At 42.9% G+C, this 22078-nt stretch overlaps 1 protein-coding gene across 3 annotated transcripts; it reads right to left on the bottom strand.

The window, feature by feature from the left end:
* Nucleotides 1-9407: 9407 nt before the first annotated feature.
* On the bottom strand, nt 9408-20301 carry LOC114660399 (ecto-ADP-ribosyltransferase 5-like). 3 transcript variants are annotated; one of them, XM_028813078.2, is made up of 5 exons: nt 20210-20253; nt 15985-16087; nt 13946-14029; nt 13166-13808; nt 9408-9525 (listed from the first exon to the last, which is right to left on the bottom strand). In XM_028813078.2, the coding sequence occupies exons 3-5, from the start codon at nt 14009-14011 to the stop codon at nt 9431-9433; spliced, it is 804 nt and encodes a 267-aa protein (XP_028668911.1). In that variant the 5' UTR covers nt 14012-14029; nt 15985-16087; nt 20210-20253; the 3' UTR covers nt 9408-9430. The 3 variants fall into 3 exon arrangements, with proteins under 3 accessions (XP_028668911.1, XP_028668910.1, XP_051790189.1); XM_028813077.2 differs by lacking the exon at nt 15985-16087 and having other exon boundaries at nt 20210-20301; XM_051934229.1 differs by lacking the exons at nt 15985-16087; nt 20210-20253 and having other exon boundaries at nt 13946-14705.
* Nucleotides 20302-22078: the final 1777 nt, after the last annotated feature.

Raw genomic sequence — 22078 nt, forward strand, 5'->3', positions numbered from 1 at the left:
GACAGACCAGACACCAGAATGGGCAAGGAGATCGGGAGGCTTGTTGCGATTATGTACATCTAGGAATGAAAGATCAGGGGCTTTGTGCCAGAGAATTGAGGCTTAAGCCACTGCAGACTTCCACCCCCTGATGTTGCAGTCCATTTTTATACCCGTGTTACATAAAGCAGCAGGAAATGGCACTGCCATGTGAGCTGTTTGTGCATGCACCATGTCCAGCGCTTGACTCACTTGCATCGGGCATTTAAGCAGCTGTAAGAGGAGTCTTGTCTTCCTTTTCATCTTTTCCCACTTCTATGTGTGGTTCAATGTGTTGATTGACCTTCTCCAAACAGCTCAGTCCTGCACCTCCATGCCAGTCAGACCCCTTTACCTTCAGATCTCCTTTTACTTTATCCATCCACCTACACTTTGGCCTCTCTCACTACCTTTGCCCCTTGACTTCCATTCCCTTCACTTCTTTTGCCCACATAGTCATCATCTCTCCTCATCAGATGTCCATACCATTTCAATCTACTCTCCTGTACTTTCTTAGATTTCTCTTCTACTTTGCTTATACCTCTGACTTCATTTCATATTCTGTCCTTTCTTGTAACTCCACACATCCATCTCCACATCCTTATTTCTGCCACATCCAACTTCTCCTGCTCTCCCTTTACTGTCCATGTCTCAGCTGCAGCCATCACTGCTGGTCTTACCATTCATTACCTTTAATCTTCACCTTAAATTCTTCAATCACACAATATTTTACTGTAGGTAACTGTAGGTTTCTGCTGCATTGTGGCGATGTCTGCACAAAGGAAGACGCAGCAGAAAGTTCCAGGTGTAGTGGTAGCACTTTATAAAAAGAGACGGTACTACATGTTTGGGAGAACTGTTCAGTCTCGCAAACAGAAGACAAAACAGCTTCATTAACCGGTGTAAACTACACCCCAAAAAGTTACTAGAATACAAGAACTCTTCCTCAGATTTGCAAAAACCCATGGAAGAAAGGTGATTTTTTTTTTTTTAAATTGTGTGATGTTTAAAATACAGCATAAAAGATTAAAGAACTCACTGTTAATTGTGCTGAAAAAATACCACAGTGAACTTCTGATAGGATAAGTTAGGATAACTTAAAAAAATAATAAAACTGACTACCTCAAAAATTGTAAGTTATACAATTGTAACGTTTTAGATTTTTGTGCTGTGCAGAATTAAGTTCAGTAGACTCACACTAGATGAGTCACCTTAACTAAAACTATACAAAGGGACTATAAGGGAATGCTGGCAACCCATCCTGGGCAGGACGTCCAAAGAATGGAAAGATGAGGAAGGCAGCCTTTTTAGAGCTCTGCCTCTCCAAGAACACCAGCTGGCAGCCCCCCTGGGTTGCTGCGGTGCTTTGGATTCCCACAGGGCTTTATGGAAGTTGGTGTTTGGTGCAGCCGTGTTGCAGGAATGGCTGAACCCTTTGGTGCAAAACTTCCGCCACACCCAGAAGTAATGCCGGAAGAAGATCACTGGACACCTGGAGCACTTCCAGGTGCCCTATAAAAAGGAGCCAGCTGCCACTACTCAGGAAGCCAGAGTCGAGAAAGAGGGACAAAGCTTGCCAGTGGAGGAGTGGAGGCAGAAAGGAGAAGAAAGAAGGAACTGTGTACTTGTTGCTTTGTACTGTGCTGCTGTGGGGAGTGATGGAAAAATGCTTCCCTGCTTGTAAATAAAACATACTAGCCATGCTACGCCACATAATCAGGCCACTTTTTTAATGATTTTTAAGCACAGGGAAAAAAATTAACATTTGAAAAATCCATAATTTAATAAACCACCAAGAAAAGTAACATTGTAACAATGCACGGTACAAACCAACATACAATTGTCCGTGACTGAAAACTGGAGGACCGCCGTTGTGCCTTCTCCTCCCGCTCGGGTGCGGAGGGCGGAACGGGAAGAGAGGGGAAGGACGCCCATTCCGCCCCCTCCGTCATGCTAGTTCAGTATGCACTGCCTGCTCATGTGCCCACCCCCAACTCGTCACCTGAGTCGTTTTCGTCTTTGCACAGTCTACATGCACCTGTGAGTCATGTTGACTGTTCATTTTCCAAACAGCGCCTCATTTGCTTTTGTCTCTGGTACAGTCCAAATGCACCTCTGAGCCACGTAGACTTTTCATTGTTCTTTGAGGTTCTGGCTGCTTTTCTATATAAACCATGGTAATAGCGGGTTGGGGGGGGGGGGGGGGGGGGGGTAGGGGGCGTGGGATTACAAAGGGCAGGGACGTAATCAGTGCGAGCGTATGACCCGCACTCACTGGGAATTCCTCATTCGTGGAGAACAAATGCAAGCCCCGGTTTCCAGCACCAGTGGGGTTCAACGGCTCACCTACGCCTCTCTGCACCGGGTAGGCACACGTTGATCCATTCAGTGTAGCGCGCGTGTAGTTACCTGATGTAGGAATCTGTATAACATTGAAAGAAGTGTTGTTTCCATGAAATACATTTGAAGCGGTTTCTAGGCGGGGCTTCATTGTTTCTTTCCCATGGTTTTCGATGGTGGACGCGGTCGGGTGTCGTAACTGAAAAGAATAATAAAAAGTCAATGTGGCTCAGAGGTGCATATGGACTCCTAGCACAGAGAAAAGCGACTTACAGGGTGGTCTGTGAGTTGTAGCATCCAGGCACATGAGCAGGCAGTGTGAAAGCCTAGAGAGCGAGGGTGGACGCAGGCCGGGGAATAAGGAGTGTTGGTGGGTGGGGAAACGTTTTCTGTGTTCCTGCAGGACCATCTAAGAAGACGCATGTTTGTCGCGGATGCGAATTGCTGTATGTAGCATGTAAAACAGTTTGCGATGGTGCACGCAGTCGTGCGTCGTAACCGAAAAGTCAACGTGGCTCAGAGGTGCATATGGACTGTAGCTCAAACGAACATAAATGACGGCGTGTTTTCCGAGGCGTCGCATCCAAGTTGGTGGGCGTGGCTCTGCGAGTTGTCGTATCCAATGGTCTTAGAGTTGGTGGGCGTGGCTGTCTTGCGTGCTTTCCATGGGTGGCTACTTGTCGGCGGCTTAGTGAATTTATATATATATATATATATATATATATGCATATGCTGTGCTGGGACTCATGATTCTGCCTGTCTGCGTCAGGTTGGGGTGGCTGGAGGGCTCTTTTGTGGTTTGCGGGACATAACTCGATCTGTTAAAGACGGTTATAGACTTTAGATAATTCTAACTTTTTAGGTATATTTTTCTCTACTATGACTTAAATTTCTTCATGTCACATATGCAGGACATAGTTCTGCATGTGTTAACATATTGTTTTTAATTTAAGCACAACAAAAAAACTGAATTACTAGAACTTGTTTTCATACTGAATACTCAATTTTTTTTTAAGAAACCAACTACCTTGAATTGGCTAAGCTACAAATTAAGATCCTTTAACTTTATGAAATAAACAATTGAGTTAAAACGCAAATTCTCTTTTGTTTTGTCCACCGTTAACGTTTGTTGGCTTTCTAATAATAATAATAAAAAAAATTCCACACCAATTCTCTTATCAAAATAAGAAACACACAGCAGCTACACAATCGAAGCATGAAGTTTCTTTCGGAAACCTTGTCACAGTATGAAAATACGATGTGCAGTCACCTTAAAAGCAAAAGTAAATAAAAATTCAACCGTCTGTACAAAAACTGAAACTAAGAGCCTTCTGGACAAACAATGGAGTGTTTTGAGAACATAACATGATGTGATGTATTCTCACAGATCTAACCATTTTTATCATATACTAACTGTCCCCCACGGCTTTGCCCACATAGTAGTGAAACAGGACAAACTTTAAAAAACAATAAATTAATTAAAAAAAAAAAAAAAAAAAAGTAGTAATTTGTATTGAGAAGAATTTATATCGATAGCTTTCATATCCGAGGGTCTCTTGATATACTATACTTTTGGTTTTGCTATGAGGGGCGGGAATGTAGCTGTGATCTCTTTGCCAAAAATGTAAAAAGTTGGCAAGGGATCTCTGGCCAAGCGGAAAGCAGGTATGCTACAATGACAAACGTTGCCACTGTATCTGATCGTGTTGAGCTTTGACGGGAGAGCTTCCCCCGCGTGGGGAGATTACGTCATCGTGATATCTCTGCCAATCAGCAGCTACCCTCTAAAACACACATAGCTCTGATCTCTCTCTCAAAAACATCAAATGTTACTCCTTAACAATCTCTAGATGATAATGTCTGCTGAACAAACAAGGTACTCAACTCAAACAGAGACTGGCGCGTGAGTGAGGAGGGGCCCATCCGGCTTTCTACTACTGATTTCCTGCATCCCCCTCCCCTCGGCCCGCAGCCGCTCTCTCGGATTTGCACAAATAAATCAGTGCCGCAACTGAACTATAACACTTAGCGTGAAGAGAGAAGTTGCAAAATCAACCAGAATATTCAAATTATAGAAAAGAACCCAATCTAAATCTGTTAAGTAGTTCTTTCATTAAAAGCAGACATACAGACAGACGTTCGATTTTACATATATAGAGATGTGTTGTTTTGCAACTGCTAAATTAGAAATCAAGTCATTTTTCAAAGCTTGTAACTTTGGTGCACGTCCCTCATCATCTAAACCCAACAGGACTTTCTGAATGAAGGTGAAAGCGTTTGTTGGTCATTTCAGGCAGCTCAGATAAGTGCATACATCAGTCCAAATTTCACTTGGAACACATCTGCCACTCTTGGCATATCAGTCACCACAATGATCACCACTCTCTAGCACAATGGAGATTCCATGTAGGTTGAAATTGTCATGGGTAACCATAAAAAGAGCCACATGAATTTTAGAAATATTTGGATACTGCAATTCACCCTCCTTAATATAATAAAACTACAAAAAAAGTGAGCTTTTATAAATGACTAAGCCACCCAGTTACTCAGAAGCTGCCAGTATTAAACTTACTTTGCACGTCTTGAAGAGTCCTGGGGCATCTTCATGAAACAGTGTAAGAGGACCCATTAAAGCAGTTGTATGGCTTGCCTGGCCATGAAACTGATCCTGATAAAAAATAAACTTTCAAACAATCTTTAAAAGAAAAATATTACAATGAATAACCAAACATCTATTCATTCAGATTCATGCGAAATGTACTGAAACAATGTTCATCACTTCACATCTCAAACCTTACATACCAAGCAGCACTTCCAGGTACACCTATAGACTTCTGTCAAGTACTGTATACAGGTAAATGATGACAGGGCACACAATCTGTTTCATTAAAGAGGCCTCCATACTCTTCTATACCTCTTTGAACCAAGCACATGGTTTCAGTTACAAGATTTCTCCTGTTAAAAACGGCTTACCTGTTAATATAGTATAGCCGGAGAATGTCTGACAGAGCTCCTGTAGTTGTTTTGGTCTTGGATGCTCTCTCTCTATACATTGCCAGCAGGAATGTGACGGTGTAGAGCTGCATGTGAAAGCTGTGATGCAACTTCCGATTATTAATTCTGTGAAACTCTGCATTCACCTTAATAAAAGAAAGTTAACAATAAAACAGGAATGTTAAATCTTGTTTGCATTACAAGTGGTGGCCAGTGGACCAAGAAATCTTCCACGGGAGGAGTAGTTGTGGCAATTTCCTCTCTCCAAAGTCATCATTGTGTTTCTTTTAATAAAGGTGAACCCTTTATCTCATTTCTCCATTCCCTCAGTAATTTCTAGTGAAAACTTTACCAAACTAAATGAATCGGGTCCTTGGGGAAAGTCTGTCAAAAAGTTGACTTCAAATATGTTTTGTTCTTTTGATGTTTCAATGTGGTGATTCTGCATGAGGGTTATTCTTGCTTCACCACCCAGCATTGACAATAACTCCCTGACATGGCTCTTCTTAAATTTTGTTCTATACATTCCCATTTTGATCTTTTTTTCTTTCTAGCCCAAATAACCAGATTTGCTTTCATGTTCTCTCAAGGTCAGGTCAGGCTGGGGAGAATGCACTGGTACAGCACGTTGACACACCCACAACACAACGAAACGTGGGATCCCAATTGGCAACCCCCAGGCAGACATGCGGTCCCCAGAAAAGGCCATCTATCTGTCGGAGCCAGGTGTCATGTGGGCATCCCACTGGCCTGGTCTAGCCGCTCGGGTCCTCAACATTGAGATTACTGTGAGTCAGATCTCAAGGATGCATGTTTAAGAACAAGATCTTCGGCTGCTTTACCAAATTCCTGATCATTTGTAAATGCTTTAAAACTTTAAATTGTATTGTCAGGTCTGTCTTCCCAAAATGCTATGTTTCTGTTCCTTCATCCAAAAGTGGGCACAGGGAAAGTTTCAGGTCATCGATTTCGTCACCCTGGTACTCCCACATTTGACAGAAGATTGGTGTCTGATGTAGATGAACCAGTTCCTTATCCTTGCAGACTGAACACGTTTTGTGTTGCTTTCTGTAGCAAATCTTCCATATCACATTGTAACGGCCGACCCCGAACCCAGCTGGCAGCTACACCTCCAAGACCTGTGGCCTGGATAATTTACGGAGATGAATCTAACTATCAAGCCGTACCTCTTAACAAATTACACTTTTACCCCACAATCGACGGTGTAACTACAAGCACGCAAAAAGCAGACGTAAAAATAAACTGATTAAATGTATTAAATAAAACCACAAGGCAAATGCAAAAATAGAAACATAAATATCCCTCCACCACATCAACAATGAGACACCACCATATATAAATACTGTACAACAAATCCCTCCCTTGCCCCTGTAACATATAACACACAACATGAATAATAAAATTATTGATATACTGAATGATTGTGAAGTTGAGTCCGGTTATAAAAACTGTCCTGAATGCAGATGACTGAACTAGTGGTAAATGTGTTGTTTGATTTTCCCGGCAAATGGAACAACCTCACCGCGATTCCTCGGCGTATGGTGGATGGCGAATCGACCCCGGGGTCTCAGCAGATGAAGGATGAAAGCAGTCCGGCAAAATGAAAAACAAACTGGTGCAATGTGGAAAAACAGCAAGTAAGTTGATACGTGGTTGAAAACGAATGGTCTTCTCTCTTCCTCTCTCCTTTCTGATTACTTAAATAGTCCTTGTAACGGCTGTAATTGATTAATTAAGAACAGGTGTTTTCCAGGTTAGAGGCTGTGGTCTTCTTCCATCATCTGTCCCCCTTTACGGGGACGACATTTCCTGATACACACACATAAACAGCAAACGGGACAATGGAAACAAGACGCACTTAGAACTGACATTTAACAACACTAACTATGTAGCCCCGCTACAACATAAAGAACAAAAGCTGGAAGCTAAAGTCAAAAATCAAGCTTCAACTTGTCTTCAGAATAATTTGTGACTGTTCCACAGGTTCAGGTCAAGACTCAAGAGTAATTTTTCTGATGTCATCAGTTTTGATAATGACCTGGAGTCAAAAATGTTGACTGGATGCTGTCATTGCTGTCAGAAAACATAAAAACATAATTATTTGGTCAAAGTAAAATATAAATGCTTGAGTGATAAACAATCCAGAGAGTTCCATTAAAAGTCTAGTCTTATCACAGATTTTCAGTTATCATAATGTATGTATTACCTGGAGCTTTTAAACTACCCACATCCACCAGAAGAGGGACCCTTGTCTATTGGTTTTTCAAATTTTGCTTACAATTAGCAAATTCAAATGCGCAATTTATGGGGAAAAGATCTAAAACTGGGCAAGACAACATTTGTTACTCACCTTGAACTTATACGTCAATGGATTTGGATATTCTTAAGTGTCAACAGCAGTATGCATTATTCTGATATGCAGGGAGAGGAGCAGAACCATAAAATTTGGTTTTCAGTTTGGCTGACGAGGCTTCTGTTTGTAGCGGTTGCGGTGCCGAGAAGATTCACACTGTCTTAGGGATGGTGATTGATTTACTTTTTCAGTGGGGAATGCAGGAACGTACACAGCCTTTGCCTGACTGTCACACACTCACTCATAAAGACACAGTTACACAGCAGATGAACAACCATAAAACAGCATATTAACAGAAAGTGCAATATAAACTACAATTAAACAGGTAACCCTCCCCACTCCTCTATGGTGATAACAAATAATAACACGTTTAATAAACACCTAACAACAAATACAACAATCTCAGTAACACAGTCCAAATGTATCAGATGCGGTTGGCGACAGTGAGAGGAAAATCCTGTGAATGGTTCGCTGAGATGAATATTAAGTTTTTCCTACCATTTCCTGAAGTGGTGTGGGATGCGGCGAGTGGAAGCACTCACTTAGATGAAGTTGTTACTAATCCGTTCACTCCATGAAACAGGCAGGCACAGGACAGACCATATATCCAACTAAGAAAAGTAAACCCAGACAAATCATGGGCAATCAAAACAAGTGAAAATAGCAACAGAATAAAAAGACAAATAACAACAATCCATCTCATGTTTTGCCGGTTCCTCCATTTAAAGGGCTCGCCTTCTTCCTGGCAGCCCCCGCGTCTTCCACTGTTGTCCAATAGAGCAACACCCTCAAGGCAGCTGAGATATGAAGTCCTTTATTCCGTAGCATTGCTACATGCTGATGACAGTTTATAACAGCGTAGATGTTCATCATAGATAGATAGATAGATAGATAGATAGATAGATAGATACTTTATTAATCCCTACAAAGAAAATCAATGAGACTATTACCAGATATGTGTAAAATCTCGCAAACTTGTGGCAGGCCTCCACTCATTCCTACAGACACAACTCCATGGCCTATGCCATCATTTGACACTTTTAGTGTGCTGGACACTGTGTTTCTGTCTGTCTGCTTCTGGATGTAGTCTTTAGCAACTTCAGGCAATTAAGAAACTAGAACTGCTGCAACTTGAGAGGTTTGCCCAACTTCAATAGCCAATCCAATCCAGGATCCTTATAGAGATACGTCACAAACCCAGTCTAATGGATTTTAGTGGCCGTCAAGCATCTCCAGAGTGGTCTCAGGTAGGTGCCCTCCAGCCGTAAGACTCCCTCTCAAGGTCTGCACCAGGTGACTTTTTTTGCAATGCCTTTGCAAACTGCAGATAGATATACATGCCAGTTAGATTACTTCAGATTAAATAAACTTTATTAATCCCATGGAGAAATTCAGATAATGTCACAAAGTTGACTTGTGGTGGAACACCAGTTGTTCTGCTAAGTGAAACTCAAGGTTTCACTCTCAATTCAGTTTTGTGCAATGGTGTTGCTCATCACTACTGACTGATAGGATTTAGCTGGCAACTTTCAAGGTCATATCTGACAAAAATAAGAAAACGAACATCTGAATTTGACCCCGAGCATGTCACTTAACCTGCCTGTGCTATGACTGTTAAAAAAACCAGTGAACACTTGTAGCGTATTCTGAAATTATCAATAAAAATAAGACACAGCAACTAATAAGAAAACTGTATAAACTTTATTACAATATAGAAGTATTGAAGAATATCTGAAGAGCTACAATGAAAGAAGAGCACAGGCCCACTTCCAGCGAGGTGATGCCAATCCTGGGTGAACCTGCAAGAAAGACAAACGCACAATTAGACCATCCACTTTATTTATTAATAAACCACAGCATAACAGAAGGTGGGAAAACAATTTTGAAACTGTTTTGCAAAGCAAAACTCCAAGTTCTGTACCAAATTCAATTTCTCTGGAGTCGTTGGCTCATCACCAGTCTCACTGTGCCAGACGTACAATGGGATCACAGTGAAAGTATTCAGACCACACACTCTCTGCACACTTTGTAGTGTTGTAGATTTCATTTTAAATGGATAAACTTCCCATTGATCTACACTTAGCATCCCATAATGATAAGCTGAAAATATTTGTTCGGAAAGGTTTACAAAATTTAAAAAATCCAAAACTGAAATCTCTCATTTCTGTAAGTACCAGCAAGCCTGTGATTCTCGAAAGAATCGCAAATCCAAGAATGGCAATCACTTTTTGTTCCCTCCGATATTTGGAGGGATGAAATATCATGGAGGGTGGGTGCGTCCTGGGAAAGTTCATTTCAACGCGCTTCTTTTATTGATTTTATCCATGCAGTCTCTCGTTTGTTTTGCTATGGCTGTGTCGTCGCATATGCGGTGGTGTGGGCGGTAGCTTTCGGGCGGCTGTACAACCTGGCGTGCACGCCGTACCTCAGGTTTAGTTCACAGGTCGTAGGCATGGTAAAGTTTCCATTTAATTAAATAAACCTATTTGCACTAAAGTGGTTTCTTTGTGTGGTCGCCTTCGTTCATTGTTTTTATCCATACGGGCTCGTTTACAGGTCGTAGCCATACAGGCTCGTGTTTGTATTACTAATCATTGAGCTCCCTCCATTTGGAGCCATGCCTCCTTTGCCTGTGCTGTGTCAGAAGTGCGTTGTGGATGCGCTCTACGGGTTCGTTTTGTATCCCCGCTAGTTGAGCTCTTTCATTGTGGAGCCATGATGTCCTTGCTTCTGGTGTGTCTGAAGCGCGTTGTGGGAGCCTCCGTGTATTGTTTATATCCATGCGGTCTAGCGTGTGGTGTTTTTGAAGCGCGTTGTAGGAGCCTCTGTTTATTATGTTAGGTAGACGTCATTTACTGTTAGGAATCATAATTGAACATGCCACACAGACTGCTGGCACAGTGGATTAGAGCAAGTTTAGTTTACAGGTTGTGTTGTGTGGGCGCCACCTACCGACTCTGGGAAGCCGCTACGTTTGACTCTGGGGCGCCGCAGTGCGCATGCGCTTCGGTGCGTCCGCCGTGCCTAAATTAAACTGTCGTTTAGTAATATAGATTTAGACCATTTCTGTGGTACTCCAAATTATGGTATGGTGCATCCTGTTTGCTTTATTTCTGTTTGAGATGTGCCCAGAAATTGATTGGAGACCAAAAGGGAAAACTGAATTAGTTGGATGTCATTTAGAAAGGCACACATCTACCTGTGTATACAGTAAAAGGTCCTACATTTCACAGTGCATGTCAGGACAAAAACAAGAACTCTCCATGGACCTCTGTGATCAAACTGTGGTGATACATTGATCAAGGCAAGGGCACAAAACCATTTCTAAAGCTTTGGGTGCTCCCAGTGGCCTCAAGAGTTGTGAAATGGAAGAACTTTGGAATCATCAGGACTCTTTCTTAGTTGGCCACCCAGCCAAACTGAGTAACCGGACAAGGAGAGCTTTGGTCAGGGAGGTGACCGAGAACCCAGTGGCCACTCTAACAGAGCTTCAGAAGTCCTCTGCTGAGATGGGAGAACCTGTCAGAAGGTCAAACATCTCAGATGTACTCATTTGAGTAGCTGGATAGAAGCCATTCTTGAGTAAAAGACATATGACAGCACACTTGGAATTTGACATACTGTACAGTGTTTAAAAGACTCTGAGCACATCAGAAAAAGGTTCTCTGGTCTGATGAGACTAAAAATGAACTCTCTGAGCAGAACTTCAGGCAATGTGTCTGGAAAATACCAGGCACTGCTAACCACCTACCTACTACTGACTCTATGGTGAAACATTGTGGTAGCAACATTATGCAATGGGGGAGCAGAGACAGGAAGACAGGTAAGAATTAAGTGAAAATGAATGCAGCCAAATGCAGAGAGGACCTTGAAGAAAACCCAGTAAAGCACACAGCCAAGACCTCAATGGAGTGGATCTGTGACCAGGCTTGAACCCCATAGAACATGTGTGAAGATACCTGAACATGGCAGTTCACAGATGCTTCCCATCTAACTTAATGGACCTTGAGAGTATCTGCTAGGGACAATGGGATAGACTGCCCAAATCCAGGTGTGCAAAGCTTGTAGAGACATACCCAAGAAGACCCAAAACTAGGATCTCTGGCAAAGGGGCTTCTACAAAGTACTGAAGTAAGGGTCTCAATACTTATATAAAAGGCAGATGTCAGTTTTTGATATGTAATAGATAGGCAAATCATTCTAAAAACATATCTTCACTTTGTCATTATGGGTTACTGAGCATATATTGAGTGGCAAAAATGGAAAATTCACCCATTCAAAATTAAATCTACAAAAAAAAGTGTTCAGAAAGTGAATAGTAATGGAAGGAATTATTAAGCAAAAGACTGAGCAGCACATGGCAAGAACAGAGATTGACAGAACAGTCAGCATGAGTTCAGAAGAGGGAGGTCAAGTTTTACCAACCTGCTGGAATTCTATGAGGAAGCAACAAAAGGATCTGATCAAAGTGGAGTGTATGAGATTATTTATGTTGACTTTCAGAAATCATTTGATAAGGTGCCACATGAGAGGATGGGCATCAAACTAAAAGAAGTGGGAGTTCAGGGTGATGTTTTTAGATGGGTACAGAATTGGCAAAAACTAAGAAGTAGAGAGTGACAGTGCAAGGAACTTTATCAGAATTGGCCGATGTTAAGAGAGGTGTCCAGCAGGGGTCAGTGCTGAGGCTGCTGCTATTTTTAATTAATATAAATGATTTGGATATTAATAGAAATAAAATGCTAGTTAAGTTTGCAGATGATCCCAAGCGAGGTGGATTGGAAAACAATCTGGAATCTGTTGAATCCTCGCAGAGAGATTTGGACAGCAGACAGGCTGAAATTTAATGTTGGGAAATGTAAAGAATTACATGTAGGATGTAAAAATGTGAGGTTTGAATACACAATGGGCGGTCTGAGAACTGAGAAGTCCACCTTATGAGAAGGATTTAGGAGTCATAGTGGACTCTAAGCTATCAACTACCCATCAGTGTTCAGAAGCCATTAAGAAGGCTAACAGAATGTCAGGTTATATAGCACTTTGAGGTGTGGAGTACAAGTCCCAGGAGGTCATGGCCATACCATAACATATTTACCCCACAAGACTAAACCGCACGTTATTCTTGAGCATCAATTTTGAAACATTACCATTGATATTGCCATCACATATTCAATACGTTTGGCTAACCATTGCGATGCTTCGTTTGTGCCTTCTGTTGTACCCCAGATGTTTATGTTTTAGCGACGGGAGGGAACTGCACGTAAATCATTACAAAGGACCCCTATGGACGTAGCAGATGTGTATTCTCATTCCAAGATGCATGTCTGTCCCTGTGAGACAAGCTCAACCCCAATGATAGGCTAAAAGTTCCCACCTGGCTCCACGGTCTATGGTCTCTAATGTCTGACCGCAGACGTCAAGCACAGCGACACAACTTACCGCTCAGAGGAGCACATCTGTAGTTGATGGTGGTCTTCCTGGAGAGCAGCGTGACTTCACTGTTATTGACTGCTGTCACTTCAAACTCTTCGTAGGGGTGAATCAGCACCTCATTTTCCAATGGGAAAAGGGAATATTGGGTAATGTCCATCCCGTAGCATGTGGTGATGATGAATACGGTTGTTTTCCCAAATGCCTCAGCGACAGCACGACTCCTGGAAGATGACGCAAATCTTCCAAAGCGAAAGGCCTCTCCTACCTTTGGCCTCATTTCTACCTTTACTCCTCTGTAAGATGTAACACATGCCTTAACTTTGAAGTTTTCCATGGCCATGGTGAGCAGAAAATGCATGGACCTGTAATGGCCGCTTGTCACTGTAAACACACCAGATTCCACAGCCTCATTAAACTTAGCGTAGCATGAATTACTTGTGTAGGCCGTGACAGCCAGAAGTACCTCCTTGTCCACGCCAGAAGGGAATGTCTTGCTTTTCCAATATTCTTCTGCTCTCTTCCAGGCACATCTGAAGGCCGTGTTGTTGTTAAGGTCATAGGTCAGGAAGCTCTCTTTGACTTCCTTCTGTCTTTCTAGCTGGCACCACTTATAATCGTCATCATAGGAGCTTTCATATATCCAGGGGGACTGAAAGGAGACAGAAATGAGTGTCAGTGACTATTCTGCATGACCAAAGCTACACCAGGAAAAGTGCTCTGCTGCTTATTAAGACCAACAGGAGCCAGAAGGAACATCGGAAACATCTGAGAGCAAGAGCTGCTTACCGACTTGACTTTGGTCCAGAGAATTTGATGGGACAGAAGAAGGAGCAGCCACGAGTGTAGAAGCATGTCTTCTGAAGGTCCGTTCTGGAAATAACACACAAAGGGATCTTGTAATCATTCACCACTATTAAAGCTTCCATCCATCCATCCACCCATTTACTGCCACTTATGTGGGTGGCAAAGGTGCCCAGATGTCCCTTTTCCCTGTCACCCCCTCCAACGTCTTCAGAGGGATACTGAGGTGTTCGTGGGCCAGCTAAGAGACATCATCTCTCCAGTGTGTCCTGGGTCTACCCTGAGGTCTCCTGCAGCTGGAGATGCCCCAAACACCTCTGGAGGGAGGCATCCAAATCACCGGCCACTTTATTAGGTGCACCAGGTTGGACCCCCTTTTGCCTTCAGAACTGCTGTAATTCTTCATGGCTCAGATTCAACAAGGTTCTGGAATCATTCCTCTGGGATTGTGGTCCATACTGACATGACAGCATCACACAGTTGCTGCAGATTTGTCAGCTGCCCATCCATGATGTGAATCTCCCCTTCCAGCACATCCCAATGGTGCTTTAATGGACTGAGATGTGGTGACTGTGAAGGCCATTTGAGTCCACTGAACTCACTGTCATGTTCAAGAAACCAGTTGGAGATGATATGAGCTTCATGACATGGCAGGTTATCCTGTTAGGAGGAGCCATCAGAAGATGACTACACTGTAGTCATGAAGGGATGGAAATGGTCAACAGGAATAGTCAGGTAGGCTGTGGCAGTTGGTATGGAGAGTTGCCTGTTCTTAGCTGACAGGAGTGGCACCCGGTGTGGTCTCCTCCTACTGTAGATCCCGTCTGCTTCAAGGTTTGACGCGTTGTGTGTTCAGAGCTGTTCTTCTTCATACCTCACTTGTAATGAGTGCTTATTTGAGTTACTGTGGCCTTTCTATCAACTCAGACCAGTCTGGCCATCCTCATCTGACATCTGGTATCAACAAGGCCTTTTCACCCACAGAACTGCTGCTCACTGGATCTTCTCCCTTTTCTGGACCATTCTCAGTAAACCCTAGAGATGGTTGCATGAAAATCCCAGTAGATCAGCAGTTTCTGAAATACCCAGACCAGCCCGTCTGGCACCAACAGCCATGCCGCGTTCAAAGTCACTTCACTTTCTTCCCCATTCTGATGCTTATTTTGAACTTCAGCAGGTCATCTTGACAAGGTCTTCATGCCGAAATGCACTGAGTTGCTGATTGGCTGATTAGATGTTTGTGTTAACAAGCAGATGAACAGGTCCATCCATCCATCCATCCATCCTCTTCCGCTTATCCGAGGTCAGGTCATGGGGGCAGCAGCTTGAGCAGAGATGCCCAGACTTCCCTCTCCCCGGCCATTTCTTCTATCTCTTCCGGGAGACTCCCAAGGCGTTCCCAGGCCAGCCGAGAGACATAGACCCTCCAGCGTGTCCTGGGTCTTCCCCGGGGCCTCCTCCTGGTTGGACGTGCCCAGAACACCTCACCAGGGAGGCGTCCAGGAGGCTTCCTGATCAGATGCCCGAGCCACCTCATCTGACTCCTCTCGATGCGGAGGAGCAGCGGCTCTACTCTGAGCCCTTCCCGGATGACTGAGCTTCTCACCCTATCTTTAAGGGAGAGCCCAGACACCCTGTGGAGGAAACTCATTTCAGCCGCATGTATTCGCGATCTCATTCTTTCGGTCACTACCCATAGCTCATGACCATAGGTGAGGGTAGGAACATAGATCGACTGGTAAATTGAGAGCTTCGCCTTGTGGCTCAGCTCCTTTTTCACCACGACAGACCGATGCAGAGCCCACATCACTGCAAATGCCGCACCGATCCGCCTGTCGATCTCACGCTCCATTCTTCCTTCACTCGTGAACAAGACCCCGAGATACTTGAACTCCTCCACTTGAGGCAGGATCTCGCTCCCAACCCTGAGAGGTGCTGATTGCCATCCCAGCCGCTTCACACTCAGCTGCGAACCGATCCAGAGAGAGCTGAAGATCACAGCCTGATGAAGCAAACAGGTGTACCTAATAAAGTGGCCGGCGAGGGTATATTAGCCAGCAAACAAAGATCTCAGTTTACGACACTCTTGCTCTTTCCATTTTTCTGTTCAATGCAGACACATGGACACTAAAACAAGAAGACAAGAGAAGGTTTTCGAAACGGCAATACTTGGACAAATCCTAGGCGTATGTAGAAGAGACTGTCTGTGGAATGACGCTCACTCGGGATCCCGTCTGATGTAATACGAGGCACTTTTATACTTTTGTTGGAGGAGAGTCATAATTAGTCGTGTCTGAGAGGGTCATGTGTCTGAGTCTAAGAGGAAGGTGACCGTGTAGACAAGTGATGTCATTTGTTTGTGAAATTCTTAATAAATAAGAGTGCGGAAACTTTTTGAACGTCCCTCGTATTTAAGATTCAGAAGAAAAGGCTGTCGTACTTTGGACTTGTAGCACATATGACCACAGACGGAATTCCTCATATTCTGTAATACGGTCAGATTCATGGCAGAAGAGCTGCAGGAACCCCCAAGACTTCATGGGTTAGGGTTAGGTCTGGACAACATCAGAGAAGACTGTCAAGTGAAGGACTTGTCTATAGTGGAAGCTGAGTGACATTGGAGAGTCGCATTGAGAAGCTGTTAGAGCGAGCGCTTGAATCACAGTGGACAAGAAGAAGGAAGGAAGGAAGGCAGGCAATGTCTCTGTGCTCTTGGGTTCTCGATATATGAACACCAAAGATGGCATTCCAGGGTAACGGGGGGGTCCCTAAATATTCCCCGTCTAGATGTGTGCATCAGCGTGTCCTTTGATGGACCAGCACCCCATGGTTTGAATAAATTTATAGAAGATGTTCATCAAACCATTTAAGGATTGCTGGAACCCACCCTGGACGTGGTGCCAGGTCACTGCAGGGCACACACCCCATGCTGGGCCGATTTACCCTAACAAGCACATTTTTTGGGACTGTGGAAGGATGCGAAAGGAAGTCGAGAGTTTGTACGTTGACGCAGAGCACCTTTAATGTGGCTGTTCGTTTTTCTTGTGGGTGGGAGGCGTTTCTCCCTCAGGCGTCACCTGCCACTTTTCCAAGCTTTATTACAACCTGCTTTTGATCAGATGATTAGCAGAAGCACAAAACCAGTTGCTCCGCTTTCCTGTGACACAAATTTAAACCGACTTGTCCTCACTTGTGACCTGCACCTTGATATTCACTGAGTCGATCCTCGCATCTTCTGCATCTGATTTTAAGGTCAAGGAGCTGCTTTGTTCACAAGCTGTGGTGTCACCTGGCAGCCATGCCAATGCAAACCTCATAAACACACAAGAAAACTGAGCGATGAAGGGCTGGACGTGGGCTGTAGCCATCTTCAGGTAGGTGGTGTCAAAGTAACATCACCATGAATGACAGGACCCAACAGAACATCACCCAGAGCATCTGTCTGTCTACAAAATTATCAAGCCTAAAACACCACTGGCAAGTACATCAACAAATAAAAAGTTACATTTATAGTGTAATCTGATTGTGAACACACAAACACTGGAACTTGAAGCAGAATCACTCAGCGCGTTGACATGCACCTCAATAACCCAGTTAGTCGCAGAAACTCTAATTCTGATTACAGGAGCTGGGATACTGGCCTCTGAGAAACCAGATTAACACAAGTAGAATGACCCAGTTATGTCGCCGAGTCAGACCTTAACCGGGTTACTGTTAAGGAGTTCATAGTCGGCGCATGTCCGCTGCATTCTATCAGCTGCGCATGTCTTTGTTTCACTCTCGCTTTTAGAAGTCACGGGTGGAAGAATCCACACAACAGGCAGATCATCAGGTGATCACATTATTCCTTTTACTGTTTGAAATAATCTGACTCAGTATTTAAGAACTCTTATGTTGATGAGCTGAATGTACGATGCTAAACTCAGCAACACAATCTCGAGAGCAGGAGGGCAACACGTTAAAAGTAACGCACACTACATTTTCAAAATAACAAGATAGTTAGATATAAAAGGCACTATATAATAGATAGATAGATGTGAAAGGCACTATATAATAGATAGATAGATAGATAGATAGATAGATAGATAGATAGATAGATAGATAGATAGATATGAAAGACACTATATAATAGATAGATAGATAGATAGATAGATAGATAGATAGATAGATAGATAGATAGATAGATAGATAGATAGATAGATAGATAGATAGATAGGAAAGGCACTATATAAAAGATAAATAGATAGATAGATAGATAGATAGATAGATAGATAGATAGATAGATAGATAGATAGATAGATAGATAGACACTATATAATAGATAGATAGATAGATAGATAGATAGATAGATAGATAGATAGATAGATAGATAGATAGATAGATAGATAGACAGATAGGAAAGGCACTATATAAAAGATAGATAGATAGATAGATAGATAGATAGATAGATAGATAGATAGATAGATAGATAGATAGATAGATAGATGTGAAAGGCACTTTATAATAGATAGATAGATAGATAGATAGATAGATAGATAGATAGATAGATAGATAGATAGATAGATAGATAGATAGATAGATAGATAGATAGATAGATAGATAGATGTGTACTGTGTGATAGATGGTGGTCCTTCATCCAGGTTGCAGCATCAGTGTCACAAGCAAAGATTCTAGCAGATGCCGTGTGGTCCTCTGAAGGGAACAACAGGTAAAGCTGTGAAAGGAAGGAGCAGGAGAGCAGCTGTATTGGATGAAAACTGTTGTGAAGCTGCGGAGGACCATCTGACAGTATTCATCCAATACAGCTGTTCTTCTTCTGCTCCATCCTCTTCCTCTCCCTCTTCCCATTTGAGTTTTCTTCTGTCATCTGGCATTGAGTTGTAGTGAACACACCAGTGGTCCTTTTTTCATTCATCATGAAGTTCTGACTGCTGGGTGACCCATTTTGCCCCTTGGTGTTAGTTGAGCTTACGTTGTGTGGACTTGACTACAGTATTTGGAATGGTGGCGAGTTCTTATGGACAACAAGAACTGGATCTGTGTGTGTGTGTGTAAAGTTCTGATGAAATTGTGCAGCTGATGTGCCACATGGGTGAAAACACACGTATATGGTGTATAGTTCTGGAAAATGTTGAGGAGAGAGTTGACCGTCATGGATATCTCACAAGTTGCTTTAGTTTTAGTGTGTATTCACCTGACAAAAATGGTAGCGACACAGTGCATCTGTTTTGTTGGACCAGAACCCTAAAGTCCTCACCATCGTGTGCCAGAGGGCATCTCAGTGACCTGAAGACAGTCGAGACATGCCAGGCACCAGCGTCCCACTGTTGGATTGACTTTTTTGTGATGTGAAAGGTGTGTAAACTTATGTGTACAGTATGTTGTTAATCGAATAGTGAATGAGTTCCTCTTTTGGGTTCCTATATTTGTAAATCTCACTCTGAAAAAGTCACCAGCCCAGTGGCGTAGCGTAGTGGGGGCGACCCGCCCCGGGCGGCACTTTTAGGGGGCGGCAAGATTTCGCAATAAATAATAATAATATCTTGTAAAAATTTGAACCATACCTAAATAAGGGGGCGGCGGAATTTTCCTCCGCCCCGGGCGGCTGATACCCACGCTACGCTACTGCACCAGCCATGAACCTCACCGCACGTCATTGATGTATAATATAAAGCGACAACCTCGTCAAGGGAGTGGAGCTCTGGAGGTCTATCGGGACAGACTAGCCCCGAGTTTCCGAGTAAGAAATCCGACTTGTAGCAGCGTCCGACTAGGAACTCATAAATTCTGTATGGCTTCTCGCTTTAAGTGAAACGCAGCATACAGTGAGTTCATGTTTAAGTCAGATAAGTCTACACACAGATATATAGGAAAATTCTGGTATGGTCCTCACACAATTGTTCACGGCACGAAAAAGTAAGTTTACAAGAGGCATCAATCGAATAGCAACAGTTGGCTCCAGATTAACAAATCAGTCAGGATGCCAACCTGTCGCCACGCTCCTTCAGCACCTGCGGCTGAAATCAAGTCTAAGCACACACAGCGCACGCGCCGACTGGGATGCGGTGCTTAAGGTTTTGGACTCAAGGCTGTCGGTTCGACGCTGCGTGATCTGCCTGTGGTCCAACTGGAAAAGAAACTAAATAATTGGAACCGAGTGAGTCTCTCGCCTTGGATAAAACGGTCCGCTAAACAAATCAATGAAAATGTTGTACGTGCAGAAAGGAGTGCAGGACGGCGCGGGCTTACCTTGGCAGCGTCTCTGATGTCCTCCTTGGGGATTCCGCCGGCGCGAACGGTTTCTTAAGAAGGGGTCTGCGCTGTCATTTCAGTTAGAGGGCGAGTATTAACTTAAATGCTGAAGATAAATCGATTGTGAAATCACGGATTTTACGAGCCTGAACAGGAAGCGAAACACATTTCCAGTTTCATGCCGACTACGCAGAAGTTGATCTGAACGGGCAGCCCAAAGCAAAATCAAACCGAAACCCAAAAAATAGAAAAAGAAACGTGAAAGCGACGAACGACGCAGGGAAACCATGGGACCTCTGTGGGGAAAAAAACACATACAAAACACTCCTTTAGAAAGTTTCACGGAAAATAAAAAACAGTCAAATAAACTTTAAAAAGTGCATCCCGCTGTGTCTGAGACTGAAGCTCTACCTGATGATCAATTTGGGTTACAAATGAACAGCACATGTCGGGCAGCTTTTACTTACTGAGGATAACAGAAATCAGTCAACGCACAGACATTCACACATACATACATACACGTCAAAGACAAACTCGTTCATACATAATACATCAAGTCATACAGACTATCATGCATTCACACACACACACTAATCAATTCATACACATTGTGTACTCTCATTCGTTTCATAACACATAAACACAGACATTAATTCATTCATTCACACACACAAACTAATTCATTTACACATAATACATTTATTTGTTTATACATAAAATAAGAATTCATTTTTACATTCACACAAACATACTTTCATTTACACATTCATTCATACATTAGCACACATGCTAATTCACTTCTGCATACATACATTCATTTGTTCATCCACATGAAGTCATACATACATTCATGCAAATATTCACACATAAATCCATTCATCAAGACATTTACACACACACTAATTCATTTGTTCATACATAATACATCCATTTATACATGGACTCATTCGTGCACACGTTCATTAATTCACACCTAAATTCACTTGTGGCACAGCATATGGCACAGTGGTAGAGCTGCTTCTTTGAAACAACCAGATTGGGATTTGCATGTTCTCCCTGTGTCTGTGTGGGTTTCCTCTGGGTGCTCCAGTTAGGTGGATTGGCGATGCTGAATTGGCCCCTGATGTGCATCTGTTCATCTTGGCACCCTGTACCTTACAGGGACTGACAACAGCTGCCTCACAATCCTGCCCTGGAGAAGTGGGTTTGGGAGACGAAAGGATTTCCACATTGGTTTATATATGCATCTCTTCATTCATTCACTCACACACAAACAGTAAATGTATTTATACTGTACATACTGCACAAACATGAATTCATTCATAAATATATAATATGGTGAATAATGCCAAAAAGGAGGATGTGGATATTTCAAGGCCAAGATTTTTTATCACTGATCTTGTCAATTGTCATTTTTAAAATGTGTATAAATCTCTAACCTCCTTTTGCAATCCTTCTTTTCTCATTTGTCTGTATGTGTTTCTCACTGCAGTTTACCGATTGGACAAAGACTGGAGTGGAAGAGTGGAATGGTGATTGATCTACGCCATGAGGCTGGACAAAGCGGGCGGCATGAGGACAATGTGGTGTTTTTATTATTCATTCAGTACCACCCAGGCATCCCTGTTAAGAAGAAAGCTCTGAGCAATCCAGGTGAATGATTATATAGTGTCTATCTATCTATCTATCTATCTATCTATCTATCTATCTATCTATCTATCTATCTATCTATCTATCTATCTATCTATCTATGGTTCCCAGTGTAAAGAACAAATCCTAATATTTTTGTGAAATTTACCCATAACAAGTTTCCAACTGTGTCCCTGTGATCTTGATGAACTCATTTTAAAGTCACCGTCTCGATCC

The sequence above is a fragment of the Erpetoichthys calabaricus genome, chromosome 11 (assembly GCF_900747795.2).
Source record: "Erpetoichthys calabaricus chromosome 11, fErpCal1.3, whole genome shotgun sequence".
NCBI lineage: Eukaryota > Metazoa > Chordata > Cladistia > Polypteriformes > Polypteridae > Erpetoichthys > Erpetoichthys calabaricus.

Coding starts and splice junctions, on each gene's coding strand:
- LOC114660399 (XM_028813077.2), bottom strand. CDS start 14,011: ATGCTTCTACACTCGTGGCTGCTCCTTCTTCTGTCCCATCAAATTCTC. Junction 13,809..13,945: donor TCTGGACCAAAGTCAAGTCG/GTAAGCAGCTCT, acceptor GTCTCCTTTCAG/TCCCCCTGGATATATGAAAG. Junction 9,526..13,165: donor CAGATGTGCTCCTCTGAGCG/GTAAGTTGTGTC, acceptor TCTTTCTTGCAG/GTTCACCCAGGATTGGCATC.